The 16,192-nt window shown below is 43.5% G+C and overlaps 1 protein-coding gene across 1 annotated transcript; it reads left to right on the forward strand.

Annotated features, from left to right (window-relative positions):
* The first annotated feature begins 10,837 nt into the window (after positions 1-10,837).
* Positions 10,838-11,914, forward strand: LOC141040680 (F-box protein At5g49610-like). Its single transcript, XM_073506795.1, has one exon. The coding sequence runs from the start codon at positions 10,838-10,840 to the stop codon at positions 11,912-11,914; it is 1,077 nt and encodes a 358-aa protein (XP_073362896.1).
* The last annotated feature ends 4,278 nt before the right edge of the window (positions 11,915-16,192 follow it).

Raw genomic sequence — 16,192 nt, forward strand, 5'->3', positions numbered from 1 at the left:
AGATGCTAGAGAGCGGGGCAATTATAATGACAGGTGAAAATTCGTCTGAGTGTTCTGCACCGATTGAAACCCAAAATTCTGCTGGAGGATCTGCAGACCACAACTCTCTGACAAGCCCAATGGAAAAACTCTTGGAGGAAACAACAAAACCTACTGCAACAGAAACATCAGCCTCGCACTCTGCGGTTGACAAACAATTACTGACTGATCCAATCTCAACAGATACACTTGGAGCACCTGTTTATCACATTGGGAAAACGTCAGCAGCTACTGCACGGTCCAACGGTGTGTGGGGTGAACGTATGTTGATGTGTTGTCAACGAGAGTGAACTTACATTATTGATAAAAAATGAATTATTATTCAAATTAATGAGCGGCATCAAATGCATGGTGTAAATAGCACTGTCATCCCTGAAAATTGAGAGCATTAATGTCTGTGAATAGAAGGTGAACAGTAGATATGGGATGTGTAGTGGAACAAAAAGATGCATGGTTTAAATGAGGCAGAGCTACAGTTAAAAGAAACTTACTCTCTGTCTGAGTTACATACACTTTGCACAGGTTTGACATGAAAGGAGGCCATGGTGTGAGGATAGTTGTTGTAAGCAGAATGGTAAGCTCTCTTGAAGTTTTCGATGACAATGTCTGAGTGTTCCTTTATACCGTCGCAATTGATATAAGGACACAGAATTTCGAAGCGACGCATTGCAAGATTCGCGATGATGAGGTAGATAAAATGTGGATCCTTTCTCACAGGTATTAAGATCTAAAACAATTAACATGCAATAATATCATTGTAACGAGAAAAACTACTGCAACAGAAGCATCAATGGCGTGTGGGGTCGGGAAGACAACAAGGATGCATCATGTCCCTCATAGACAGAACTCGGCGGTAGAGCTCGTAGCTGACATACCCATCCGAAAACAAAAAGCGGATGAGAATGAAGATATACGTAAAGGGGAAAAAGTACTATTGTTGCAATAAAACAAAAATATAAAGACAGAAAATCATAAAAAATGAATTTTTCACTTACAATTGCCGCATATTTCAGGTGTTCAAGGGAAAGCGGCTTCCATTTCCAGTAGTCATGCAGACCTTGTGGAAAAGACAACTTCATACTCAAGTAAGATTTGTTTATGACGGCTCCTGCCAAATCTGCCATGGAATCCCTTAGATTGCCTCCTTTGATCATGAGCTCCTCTTGAAGGTCGATGTGACACTCTCTTGGGATTTTGAGGTAACTGTTTGCAAGAAGATCCCTATCGTTCCTGACGTCGACACTAGCAAAAATTATACCTTTATTCTGAAGGAAATCCTTCAGAGCAGCGCACTCCCTCCTGGCCTTGCACAAGTGATAGACAAGAACATGCTTGCGCATCGCCAGTTGCATAACGGCAACTTTTCTACTACGATCAAAATAATCCTCTCGTGTGTACTCCAGATCAAGACCAACAAACTTGTACCTGTCCTCACACAGCCATTCCTCATAGAGAGTAAGAATCTCCTCCACCTTATAGGGCTCGTTGGTGTATAACACCTCGAGCTTGGTATTACCATCGGCATCTATAAAGAGGCGCTCAGTAGTGTTCCTGAAGTCGTCCATGGAAGCGAGGGTGAGACGACAATGGAGTTTGACTGTGCTTCTCGTACGAGGCGAGGATGACGGGAGCTAACTGCACTTCTCTGCAGAGAATAAGAAGCGATACACTCCCGCAATAGACCACTACTTAACCTTGGGGAGAGACGACTTGGATACCATGCGCCCATTAAATTGCATCGGGAACGGTGTGAATGGACGCTTTTGCTTCTGCAGCTTATGAAACCATGCACTTCAAAAGTCACGGCTGCCACGTTGTAATCGAGGAGCCTCTAGATTAACTCTAGAACGGTATCTGGCACAATGAATACTAACAATAAATAGTCATCCCATCGGTCACCAGCACATCTTTTGACCGAGAGAACAATGAGAGGAAGCAAACAAGATGACCCCGTCGTACAAATACTACACGGGGACTGAACAAAAATAGAAGCACGGTTCGGCCAGCACAAAAGCCACACGCGTGCCTCCACTTTGCTTAAAGACAAACCTCGGTAAATCAACGGACCTGCATCTCTATGTCTGCATAGCACCGAAAACATTGCCAAAACAAAAGCACGTCCATGCTTCTCACATACAAATAACTGTGCGCTATCATACATATTCCCGCCTGAACCCAATGTACATAAAAACAGTGGCTCCCTGGTTCAACGACTGCTTGAAAAAAATTGCAATAACAGAGTCACGAACCGTGACTCCATTCCAGATACAAAAGTGCCTCTCATTAGGAACCATCATGCCTCTCCTCAATTTGCCTCCCCCGACGTATCGACCATGCCTCTCCTGCTACAACGACCGTGCATCTAATAACATCATCACCGTTCCTCTCCTAAAGACACACCCAACCATATCTGATTAAACATGTGATTAAAAAATTAAAACACAGAAGCACGAGTATGCTTTTCAGTATGTATAACCGTGCCTCACAAAAAGTATGTGAGGCAGGATAGGCACGTAAAAGACTCCACTGGGAGGCAGCACAGCTGGACAACTATAATGGGAGGCAGCTGGACGAGTCAAACATCTCGTGTCGCTACAACACCTCGGAATGCACGCACACCATTCGCAGAATAAAAAATAAAACAAGAAGCACTCATTACTACTCTTGCTCTCTCCCGTCTCCTTTATATTTCAATAAGCTCCGAATCCCTCAGCCACATCACAACTCATTTGCCTTCTCCGTCGCCTGCTTCTAGGGTTCGTGCTTCTAACCCGCACACAATCGATTAATTTCTAAGCCATGCTTCTCTCGTAGATTGATGGCCGTGGGTGCTTGCCCTAAGCTTCCCATCACAACCCATCTGCCATACCCGTCCGCCTACTTCTAGGGTTCGTGCTTCTTCCCCGCACATAGTCTCATTTCAAACAAGTTATTGTAGAGTTTTTATTGGGTCTCTTGATTAACTTCTAAGCCGTGCTTCTCTCGTAGATTTGCTAGCCGTGTGTGCTTGCCCTAAGCTTCCCCTACCCCAATCTCCGTTCGTCAACCCTCGTTCTTCTTCTCTCCCAGGTAAAAAGCATATGCGTAAGCAGCATGCTCCGATCCGTATTTACGTTTTACGTTTAGGTTTTTCATTTGATAGTTATTGAAGCATCATATCCGGTAGAACGACTTCATTCTCTAAAGGAATATAAAAACCATCTGAAAATCTAAACAAGTGTTATAAACTCTGTCATACTGCTTTTCTGGAAGGAGTAGATGAGAAGATTTCTGGTAAATTTGTAGTTGTTGCCTGCCTTCAATATGACTAACATAGTTGAAGCTAGTCATTGTCTACCTTCGACGTTGAAGCTTGTTTTCAAATTGTTATGATATTCTTGTTTTCTTAACATAGTTGTTCTGAATTATTTAGGTATTATTTGCCGTACCTGCCGCCAACCAGGTGGCCCTTGCGAACCACACCCTGAAGTTCTCCAGGAGTTTGAGATTATTCTTGATGAAAATTGCTGGAGCCGCATGGTTAGTAAGCATCACTAACATATTAGTTGCTTACAACACAGTAGAAATCGTCACTGTCACTCATACCCCCTTGCACCTACACTAGGTTCCCCTGCTGCCACTTCTTCGCACCTGCCTTGTGTTTTCATTTTCCATTAGTTTGCCTGCCTATGCCCTGATTAATATAGTCCATTAGTTTTGCCTGCCTATGCCTTGATTACTATAATGCATCTTCAGTTCTAATTAAACTTAGTCAACATATGCCAAAAATCTGTATCCATTAATTTATAATACAACTATGTTGTTATCTGTAATTCTTATCAAAAATTCATATCCAATTTAAGAAAACTTTTAACATTAATAGTACGCGAGTTCAAATTTATACTTACAGGTTGTTATTTGCACTATTTTTTCCAGTATGTACCTTGTAATATCAGAGCTTTTCTCGCTGAATACATTGAAGAGAGGAAGAAAGAAGCAAGAAAATTGCGTAAACAGCAGGTAGAGCCAGCCCTTCTTACACATGAAGGAAGGTCTTACAATGCTTTGTTTAAGCATAGGGCGAACTACACAAAGTTCTGCGGGCTAAGTGGAACATCTTTGCGGCTGATTATGAACTTCGTGCTGGAGACCGCATAGAATTTGAACTACCAGGCGAGGGTCTCAATCTCGAATTACAAACATATCGGGATGACAAAAGGCTGCTTCCTTTACCCCACGTTGGTAGGTATTTTATATTAGAAACTTATCTTCTTTCACTGTAATTTTATATGCATGAATCGAACTGAATAATATTAACCCCGTGTTGGATATAACTTTATCTAATTAACTTTAAAATCTTTTTCTTTTTCTAGCTCTCGACGATCTTTCTTCTGACGATTTCGACCATGTTCACTGCTGTGTCTACTCTAAGGATATTGAGCTTACCTATGATGAGACACGATTCTTTCTACAACACCTTTTCGGAGATACTTTCATCCGTTGCCGTCCATTTGTCCACGTATTGACTCCCACTAACACCAAAGACTGCGTCATGGTTGGTTACAACTGTCCTTGTTAAAATACCAAACGTATTTTGCTCATATGTAAAATTATAAAGAACCTATTTATTCAAACCTAAAACAACAAAACTTTTGCTGTTCTCTTAATTTGTTGTTTTATCTGTTTACACACAAACCTGAACATGCCAGGAATTATATTACTTTCAATATGGAATTTCTTAATGTTTGTGCACTCACCATATTCAGCCATTCTTTTATTGTCCAAGTGACAAATCAACGATTTTAATTTCTATTTAATTTCGATTTCTTCTAGAAAATTCCGGGGAGCATTGTCTCGACACTGAAGAGATGGGTGGACATGCCAACCAATGGCAGGGTGACCCTTGAAGCTCCTGATGAACCTACCCATGTCATCACTCCTTCGTCGTACTACATCTCCAAAAATGACGGCAGGATGGTAATAGAAAAGTCTTCTTTCAGAGACTTCATATCAGCTGCATCCTTTGTTGAAAAGAACGTTGTTCTAATCACTTTCAAAGAGCGCCATGACCGTACTGTGTCCATCATCATTCAGCGCATTCTGTAGATTCCGTCGGAACCAGCACCTAAAATGGAAGCAAGCAGTGTATCTCCTAGGATGTCAGCGCTCATTTCATGATGATGCCTCCAGCAGTAAAACGCTGGTTACTATAAGTTTGCTAGTTAGGATGGTAGAGTAATGTAACTATTATGGACCATGTGCTTGCTTGAACTATCAGAATGATCTTTTGCAACTTATGTTGCTCTTACGGACACTCAACTTGTTGTTTCAACCATCGGAATGATCCTTTGCAACAAATACTATTTGAACTATCGGAATGATTCATGCGAAAAAATCATAATTCAAAAAACCAAAAAACTGAAAGAATCATTTTCAAAAATCAAACGAAACAAGAATCAGTTTTTGATTCAAAACCTATAGCAATACCATGTTATCAAACTTATTCAAACCATCTAGTGAAACATATCTCAATTCAAAACCAAACAGGACTCCGTTTTCAAGTCCAAACTATATTTACTTCAACTTTTCCTAAACACACACTTGTGCACCGAATAATATAACAACAGTGCCTCCCGAACCAAGGAAGATTGTTAATTGAAAAAAATGTTTTCACAACAAAGGCACGACCATGCATCTGCTGAGTGTTCTACCGTTTACAGGACTACTTTCATAGCCAAAGATGGAATACGCACGCAGCACCCAACGAATAAAAAAATTCAACGAACAAGATAAGTGAAAATCTTAAAAAAACCCAGATAAAACAAATCCATGTTTCCGAAAATCTACGCCTGGAACCGCCGGGTGACTAGCAACTGCTCTTTGGTGGTTTCCTTTTTTGCACGACAAAACATCCCTTTCCCTTTTCTGACTCCATTTGCATCCTCTTCCTCGAAAGTTTCTCGCCGGCCGCAGTTCACCACCGCACACCTCCTGCCATGGACGATGGGAAACTAACAACACTCACCGAACACATCTCCACTAAGGATAATTTTGACCGCTGTCCAGTGATCTACTCCTAGATCACTATTGAACTCCGTTGCCAAACTCAGTGGTAGGGTATACAATAGATCTGGTACACAGCATGACATACTTTGTAGAACCTATCGCATAGGGAATGACTTTCCTTCTCTTTCTATCTTCTGCTGTGGTCGGGCTTTGAGTCTTACTCAATTTCACACCTTGTAACACAGGCAAGAACTCTTTCTTTGACTGTTCCATTCTGAACTACTTCAAAATCTTATTAAGGGATGTACTCATTGAAAAAACTTATCAAGCGTCTTGATCTATCTCTATAGATCTTGATGCTCAATTTGTAAGCATCTTCACCGAGGTCTTTCTTTGAAAAACTCCTTTCAAACACTTCTTTATGCTTTGCAGAATAATTCTACATTATTTCCAATCAACAATATGTCATTCACATATACTTATCAGAAATGTTGTAGTGCTCCCACTCACTTTCTTGTAAATACAGGCTTCACCGCAAGTCTGTATAAAACTATATCCTTTGATCAACTTATCAAAGCGTATATTCCAACTCCGAGATGCTTGCACCAGTCCATAGATGGATCGCTGGAGCTTGCATATTCTGTTAGCACCTTTAGGATTGACAAAACCTTCTGGTTGCATCATATACAACTCTTCTTTAATAAATCCATTAAGGAATGCAGTTTTGTTTATCCATTTTCCAGATTTCATAAAATGGGGTAATTGCTAATATGATTCGGACAGACTTAAGCATAGATACGAGTGAGAAACTCTCATCGTAGTCAACACCTTGAACTTGTCGAAAACCTTTTTGCGACAATTCTAGCTTTGTAGATAGTAACACTACTATCAACATCCGTCTTCCTCTTGAAGATCCATTTAATCTCAATGGCTCGCCGATCATTGGGCAAGTCAATCAAAGTCCATACTTTGTTCTCATACATGGATCTCATCTCAGATTTCATGGCCTCAAGCCATTTCGCGGAATCTAGGCTCATCATCGCTTCCTCATAGTTCGTAGGTTCGTCATGGTCAAGTAACATGACCTCCAGAACAGGATTACCGTACCACTGTGGTGTGGATCTCACTCTGGTTTACCTACGAGGTTCGGTAGTAACTTGATCTGAAGTTACATGATCATCATCATTAGCTTCCTCACTAATTGGTGTAGGAGTCACAGGAACAAATTTCTGTGATGAACTACTTTCCAATAAAGGAGCAGGTACAGTTACCTGATCAAGTTCTACTTTCCTCCCACTCACTTCTTTCAAGAGAAACTCCTTCTCTAGAAAGGATCCATTCTCAGCAATGAATATCTTGCCTTCATATCTGTGATAGAAGGTGTACCCAATTGTCTCCTCTGGATATCCTATGAAGACACATTTCTCTGATTTGAGTTTGAGCTTATCAGGATGAAACTTTTTCTTATAAGCATCGCAACCCCAAACTTTAAGAAACAACAACTTTGGTTTCTTGCCAAACCACAGTTCATAAGGTGTCGTCTCAAACGGACTTAGATGGTGCCCTTTTTTTTACGTGAATGCGGCTGTCTCTAATGCATAACCCCAAAACTATAGTGGTGAATCCGTAAGAAACATCATAGATTGTACTATATCCAATAAAGTACGGTTATGACGTTCGGACACACCATTATGCTGTGGTGTTCCAGGTGGCACGAATTTGTGAAACTATTCCACATTGTTTTAATTGAAGACCAAACTCGTAACTCAAATATTTGTCTCCGCGATCAAATCGTAGAAACCTTATTTTCTTGTCACGATGATTTTCCACTTCACTCTGAAATTCTTTGAACTTTTCAAATGTTTGAGACCTATGTTTCATCAAGTAGATATACCCATATCTGCTCAAATCATCTGTTTAGGTCAGAAAATAACGATACCTGCCGCGAGCCTCAACACTCATCGGATCGCATACATCAGTATGTATTATTTCTAATAAGTCAGTTGCTCGCTCCATTGTTCCGGAGAACGGAGTCTTAGTCATCTTGCCCATGAGGCATGGTTCACAAGTATCAAGTGATTCATAATCAAGTGATTCCAAAAGTCCATCAGTATGGAATTTCTTCATGCGCTTTACACCAATATGACCTAAACGGCAGTGCCACAAATAAGTTGCACTATAATTATTAACCTTTCATCTTTTGGCTTCAATATTATGAAAATGTGTATCACCACGATCGAGAACCAACAAACCATTTTCATTGGGTGTATGACCATAGAAGGTTTTATTCATGTAAACAGAACAACAATTATTCTCTAACTTACATGAATAACCGTATTGCAATAAACATGATCCAATCATATTCATGCTCAACGCAAACACTAAATAACATTTATTTTAGGTTCAACACTAATTCCGAAAGTATAGGGAGTGTGCGATGATGATCATATCAATCTTGGAACCACTTCCAATACACATCGTCACTTCACCCTTAACTAGTCTCTGTTCATTCTGCAACTCCCGTTTCGAGTTACTACTCTTAGCAACTGAACCAGTATCAAATACTGAGGGGTTGCTATAAACACTAGTAAAGTACACATCAATAACATGTATATCAAATATAGCTTTGTTCACTTTGCCATCCTTCCTATCCACCAAATACTTGGGGCAGTTCCACTTCCAGTGACCAGTCCCTTTGAAGTAGAAGCACTTAGTCTCAGGCTTAGGTCCAGACTTGGGCTTCTTCACTTGAGCAGCAACTCGCTTGCCGTTCTACTTGAAGTTCCCCTTCTTCCCTTTGCCCTTTTCTTGAAACTAGTGGTCTTGTCAACCATCAACACTTGATGTTTTTCTTGATGTCTACCTTCGTCGATTTCAGCATCACGAAGAGCTTGGGAATCGTTTCCGTTGTCCCTTGCATATTATAGTTCATCACGAAGTTCTAGTAACTTGGTGATATTGACCAGAGAACTCTGCCAATCACTGTCTTATCTGGAAGATTAACTCCCACTTGATTCAAGTGATTGTAGTACCCAGACAATCTGAGCACATGCTCACTGCTTGAGCTATTCTCCTCCATCTTTTAGCTATAGAACTTGTTGGAGACTTCATATCTCTCAACTCGGGTATTTGCTTGAAATATTAACTTCAACTCCTGGACCATCTGATATGGTCCATGACGTTCAAAGCATCTTTGAAGTCCCGATACTAAGCCGTTAAGCATGGTGCACTAAACTATCAAGTAGTCATCATACCGAGCTTTTGTCAAAACGTTCATAACGTCTGCATCTGCTCCTACGTCTTATGCCTTGACGGGGAACACGTTTGAACCTTTTATACGCCGACACACCATCCACCAAGCTGTAATGGAGTAGTTTCCCTCATAATTTAGATTTTGACATGGCAAAAGGGAATGATCGTGACAAGATCTAACTATTGACTCAAAAAATGCTAGACACACGGACTAAACCAATGGAACTTTACGAAAGCTGACTTGTCCAGATTTAATTGGGCTAAATAACCTACTCCTAATTAACCGCCCCCTTCCCCTCTGAATTTAACTGGTGGGCTGGGCACCCAGCCTGTAAACCCTATGTAAATTGCCAATTGTTGTAGCAAAGCTCCTATTGACTGGGTTTGGTTCGGATTCAGGTTCCAAACTGAATTTGGGGCAAAACTCATATTGTGAAGGAAGTTGTATTCCTTACATACAACCTATGCAACATTATTTTATAAAGGCCAAGTTACTTTTATGGTGAATTTAGAGGATCTCTTGCCCTTTCCAAAGACTTTAGCTCCTCAAATTTGAGGGTCAAACCTTCTATGATACTTTCCCTCAAAAAAGAAAAAACCTTCTATGATACCAATTGTTTCATCGTCAAATCGGTACTTTAACATCCATCTTATGAAGGCCAAATTCCCTCTATTGTAGCATGCTCATCAACAAGTTTTGTATGAACATTATCAGCGTAGCTTTGAGGGCACATCATAGAGCTCATTATTTTTCCCAATATTCTTAGTGGAAATTTTACCATCTCGGTCATCTTCATGGAACCTTCTTAGCTTGATGACCTTGGATGAAGGCGATGTTTTTTTTTCAGTTTGTCTGCCGGGCTCCGATCCTACTTGAGTTCGTCCGTCTGTATGTAGTTGACAGAGCTTCAGCGTAGATTCATGTCGTCTCCTTGGGGCCATAAGGTTGGGGTCTCTTGTCGTGTGGTGAAATTTTTTGCCGGTTGCTTCAGATATATGCAAGGGTTTAACGGCGACGACTGCGGCTTTAGGACGCCGGTCCTTAGGGGCATGTGCACGAAAACTTCCCGGCTGGCATCGACAAGGTCAAGCCGGCTCCTATAGGAGAGTGCGTCGGCGACTCGTTCTGGCGACAGTAGTGGTTTATCGGTGGTCTCAGTGTAAACTTTATTATGTTTGAGATGCTTTATATGAACTTTTACTTTTTAAAAAAAAGGTGTATGAATTAAGCACAACTTTGTTTATATTGACTTTGTTCACCCTTCTCCTTCCTGCCCTCCTCGCCCGTCCGTGTCTCCGAATTCCCCGTGTGGATTCGGCGAAGCCGCGGGGAGATCCCGAGCGCGGCTGTACGGACCGTGAGCACCCTCCGGCGATCCCCCCACCCCGTCCGCGGCAGCGGCCCCCGCCGTTCCTGAGAGCCGGGAGGAGCCCCTTCCGGTTCTTGACCCATCTGCGGCAGGTCGGATGCGGGGTGGCCAAGAGGAGGAGGAAGGAGATTCAGAAGCTAAAGCAGCAGCGGCGGCCTGCGGCGAGTCTCCCCGCCGACCTTCTCGCGAAGATGGTCCTGCCGCGGGTGCCGTACAGATCGCTCTGCCGCTTCAGGTGCGTGTCGAGGTCGTGGCGCGCGCTCTGCTCCGACCGCCGCGTCCTCCGCAGGTCGCCGCAGACCCTCTCCGGCTTCTTCTGCCACTCCCGCGACGCGCGCCGCCGCGGCTCCGTTTGCCACAGCCGCGACGGCCATCTCCTCGTCTTTCGCAATCTGTCCGGGAGAGGCCGGCCCCTCATCGACCCATGCCTGCCCTTTCTGCGCCAGCGCGGCTATAGAAGCGTCACGCTCATCCACTGCTGCAACGGCATCCTACTCTGCTCCGCCCACCGGGAGAGGCCGCCGTCTCCGGCGGAGTACATTGTGTGCGACCCTGCGACTGAGGAGATCTGGGCGGTGCTGCCCGTGCCCGCCTCACACGGCGACCAACGGGATAGCAACATCTGTCTCTGTTTCGATCCTGCAATAGTTCCATCCTACTTTGCGGTGTTTGTGAAACCATCGGAGAGCGGCGGAGTCGAGGTTTACTCGTCAGAAACTGGACGCTGGGCATCCCTGCTGAGCGAGTGTGGTCACCTTGGTTTTGCCGGTGACGATTTAGGGTATGTCTTCTTCAATGGCACTTTGCATTTGAGTGCCTACTACTCTTCTTTGATCGTCACGCTGGACACCAAGCGACAGACATGGGGGGAAATCCCAATGCCGGAGGACAATAAACCTGCTGCCATAGGGCTGTCTCAGGGGCGCTTACACCTTGTATGCATAGACTATGACAATGATTGGCAACTATCTGTTTGGGTTCTCGAGGAATATGCCAGTGGTCAGTGGACCTTGAAGCACACCGCGGACTTTCCGGGTCTGCTAGGAACGCCTCGTCGCATACCCACCGAGATCTACCAGTCGGTTGCAATCCATCCGGAATATAATCTGGTTTTCTTTATCGGTGGGGAGGAGAGGTCATGGTCGCTCATGTCGTACGACATGGATACCCGGAAAGTGCAGCATATCAGCAGTCTTGAAAGTCGCCGTTATCTCCCGTGTCTGCCTTACGTCCCCTGCTTCGTGAAATGGTCCTCGGATGGTCACTAAATCAGGCGACCAGACCCACTTTTGAGGCGGTGGCCTGGACAAGTTGTGTGCCTGGGTCAATTTGCTTATCTGTTGGTGTTCAGGTGCATGTCGTTGATTAACCGAGGAGATTTTGTGAGGTAGCTACTGTCTAGTTATTTGGACAGACCTACACAGTAAACCTATTTGCTCTCATTTACTGATAGTTGTTCACACTTGTTAACTGGATGTGATAGAACACATTATCTCTGTTTGAAATCATTTGCATTTTCAAATCTTTCTGTGCATCCATCTATCTATTCAAAAGTTTTAACTCAGAAAACAGGGTACTCCAAGGATGCGATTATCGCCTGCATTCTGTATGCAGACACGGCGGACCTGCACATATCGGTGCTTTGTAGCTTCTATATACAAAGATTGATGGTGTGAAGGTGTTTGTTGAAATGTCTTTGGGAGTTGTGTGAGGTGAACCAGTTCAGCAGCAGGTATGCATACTTCTCCTGAATTGTCATCTCACTAGATCACTTTGAAAAGTCAAATGACATTGCCCACACAAGTTCCCTTTGTACCACGCTACCAGGCATAGCAAGTAGCAACGGTTGTGGATTTCAAATGTTCAAGTTTCCTTTTTCCAGCCATAACAGTTGTGGTAGATTTGAAAAAAAATCAATGTTGTTTCGAAGACTAAAGCTATCTGTCTCAGTGCATTCACAGCTGCTTTGCACATAGGGATATACCATTATTTGCAACCAAAATGTTCAGTATGAAGTTTTAATACTTTGCCCATAACTAAAAAAACCTACTCCCTCCGTAAAGAAATGTAAGAGCGTTTAGATTACTAGAGTAGTGATCTAAACACTCTTATATTTATTTACAGAGGGAGTATGTTATACCTGAGTTCTTTGATTGCATCATTTTGATAGTATTTGATGAACTTCACAAGGTGAACAAATGCTAGGTGTATCATGTATGCTTACACAGGTGACATGACAATGGGTTAAAGAAATGATACTGGACCATCCATCACTTATAGAAACATGAGGACAAAGCTATAAATTCTTATAGAAATGATTAGTTCACTGGTAGAAAAAGAGGCTTCCATACGCCCCAATTAGTCCCCAAAACAATCGAACCGCGACAAAAGGGGTCTTTAGTCGCGGTTCGGGAGGAGACCCGCGACCAACTATCTGGGCCCAGCGCGCTCGGTCGACAACTGGCGGACGGGAGGGGCTTTAGTCCCGGTTGGCCTGGCCAACCGGGACTAAAGGTCCCCGAAGGCCTTTAGTTGCGGTTGGCCAGGCCAACCGGGACTAAAGGCCCATCCCTATATATAGGACTCAGCTCACTTCACAATTTTCAAAAGGGGGTGGTGGGTTTGCTTTTGGTTCCTCCTATGCACACAAAGTGTTCGATGAAATGCCCGAGAGCCTGAAACAAACATGATATGAAGTGTCCGAGCCACACTTGAGCTTTCTCATTTATTTTTCCTCCGCGATCGCGGTTAGCAACTTGAACCTTTCATGTGTCATTGATAAAATATGCATGTGTGTAGTTCATTGTTTAATTTGTATTATTTCTAGCTAGTTAGTTTAACAAATGCATGATGGTTAATTATATACTTTATATAATAATAATGCAGATGAATCGGCAATGGATGTACGGTCCCCGACTCTCCGGCGAGTTCACTACGGGTTTGAAAGATTTCCTCGTAGTGGCAAATGCGAACAAGCAGCAAGGTTTTATTATCTGTCCATGTGCTGTCTGTAAGAATCAGAAGGGTTACTCCTCCTCAAGAGACGTTCACATGCACCTGCTTCGGCACGGTTTCATGCCAAGCTATAATTGTTGGACCAAGCATGGAGAAAGAGGGGTTAGAATGGAAGAAGATGAAGAAGGGGATGATATCGATGACAACTATCATGATCATTTCGGTGATACTTTCATGGAGGATGATGCTGAAGGTGGGGAAGGGTTAGGTGAAGGTGAAGAAGAGGCACATGATGAGCCCGCTGATGATCTTGGTCGGACCATTGCTGATGCACGGAGACGCTGCGAAACTGACAAGGAGAGGGAGAATTTGGATCGCATGTTAGAGGATCACAAAAAGTCGTTGTATCCAGGATGCGATAATAGTCTGAAAAAGCTGGGCTGCACACTGGATTTGCTAAAATGGAAGGCACGGGAAGGTGTAGGTGACTCATCATTTGAAAATTTACTGAAAATGTTGAAGAATATGTTTCCGAAGAATAACGAGTTGCCCGCCAGTACGTACGAAGCAAAGAAGGTTGTCTGCCCTCTAGGTTTAGAGGTTCTGAAGATACATGCATGCATTAACGACTGCATCCTCTACCGCGGTGAATACGAGAATTTGAATGAATGCCCTGTATGCACTGCATTGCATTATAAGATCAGAGGCGATGACCCTGGTGACGATGTTGAGGGCGAGAAACCCAGGAAGAGGGTTCCCGCCAAGGTGATGTGGTATGCTCCTATAATACCACGGTTGAAATGTCTGTTCATGAACAAAAAGCATGCCAAGTCGTTGCGATGGCACAAAGAGGACCGTAAGTCCGACGGGGAGTTGAGACACCCCGCTGATGGAACGCAATGGAGAAAGATCGACAGAGTGTTCAAAGATTTTCCAGCTGACGCAAGGAACATAAGATTTGGTCTAAGTACTGATGGCATGAATCCTTTTGGCGAGCAGAGCTCCAGCCATAGCACCTGGCCCGTGACTCTATGCATCTACAACCTTCCTCCTTGGTTGTGCATGAAGCGGAAGTTCATTATGATGCCAATTCTCATCCAAGGCCCTAAGCAACCCGGCAACGACATCGATGTGTACCTAAGGCCATTAGTTGAAGAACTTTTACAGTTGTGGGCCAGACCTGGTGTACGTGTCTGGGATGAGCACAAAGGAGAGGAATTTGACCTACGAGCGTTGCTTTTTGTAACCATCAACGATTGGCCTGCTCTCAGTAACCTTTCGGGACAGACAAATAAGGGATACAATGCATGCACACACTGCTTACATGAGACTGAAAGTGTACGTTTGGTTAATTGTAAGAAGAACGTGTACCTGGGTCATCGTCGATTTCTTCCCCTAAATCATAACGTAAGAAAGAAAGGCAAGCATTTCAACGGCAAGGCAGATCACTGGCCGAAGCCTGCGGAACGTACTGGTGCTGAGATATTTGATATGGTCAAGGATTTGAAAGTCATCTTTGGAAAGGGTCCTGGCGGACAATCAGTTCCGCGGGGAGTTGACGGGCACGCACCCATGTGGAAGAAGAAATCTATATTTTGGGAGCTAGAATATTGGAAAGTCCTAGATGTCCGCTCTGCAATCGACGTGATGCATGTTACGAAGAATATTTGCGTGAACCTGCTAAGCTTCTTGGGCGTGTATGGGAAGACAAATGATACAAAGGAAGCACGGCAGGACCAGCAACTTTTGAAAGACCCAGATGACCGGCATCCGGAATGGTTTCAAGGTCGTGCCAGCTACGCTCTTACCAAAGAAGAGAAGGTCATTTTTTTTAATGCCTGAGCAGTATGAAGGTCCCGTCTGGCTTCTCGTCGAATATAAAGGGAATAATAAACATGGCGGAGAAAAAGTTCCAAAACCTGAAGTCTCACGACTGCCACGTGATTATGACGCAATTGCTTCCGATTGCTTTGAGGGGGCTCCTACCGGAAAATGTTCGAGTAGCCATTGTGAAGCTATGTGCATTCCTCAATGCAATCTCTCAGAAGGTAATCAATCCAGAAGATCTACCACGGTTACAGAACGATGTGGTCCAATGCCTTGTCAGTTTCGAGTTGGTGTTCCCACCATCCTTCTTCGATATTATGACGCACCTCCTGCTCCACCTAGTCGAAGATATTTTCATTCTCGGTCCTGTATTTCTACACAATATGTTCCCCTTTGAGAGGTTCATGGGAGTATTAAAGAAATATGTTCGTAACCGTGCTAGGCCAGAAGGAAGCATCGTCAAGGGCTATGGAAATGAGGAGGTAATTGAGTTCTGTATTGACTATGTTCCTGACCTTAAGCCGATTGGTATTCCTCAATCGCGGCACGAGGGGAGACTAAGTGGAAAAGGCAAGATCGGAAGGGAATCCACGATATGTATGGACGGTCATTCTATGACTGAAGCACACCACACAGTTCTGCAAAATTCCAGCTTGGTGGCTCCGTACTTCGAGCAACACAAGAATATTTTACGCTCGGACAACCCGGGGAAACCTGAATCCTGGATTAGAAAGGCCCACATGGAGACTTTTGGCAGTTGGTTG

This window comes from Aegilops tauschii, chromosome 2 (genome assembly GCF_002575655.3).
Source record: "Aegilops tauschii subsp. strangulata cultivar AL8/78 chromosome 2, Aet v6.0, whole genome shotgun sequence".
Classification (NCBI taxonomy): domain Eukaryota; kingdom Viridiplantae; phylum Streptophyta; class Magnoliopsida; order Poales; family Poaceae; genus Aegilops; species Aegilops tauschii.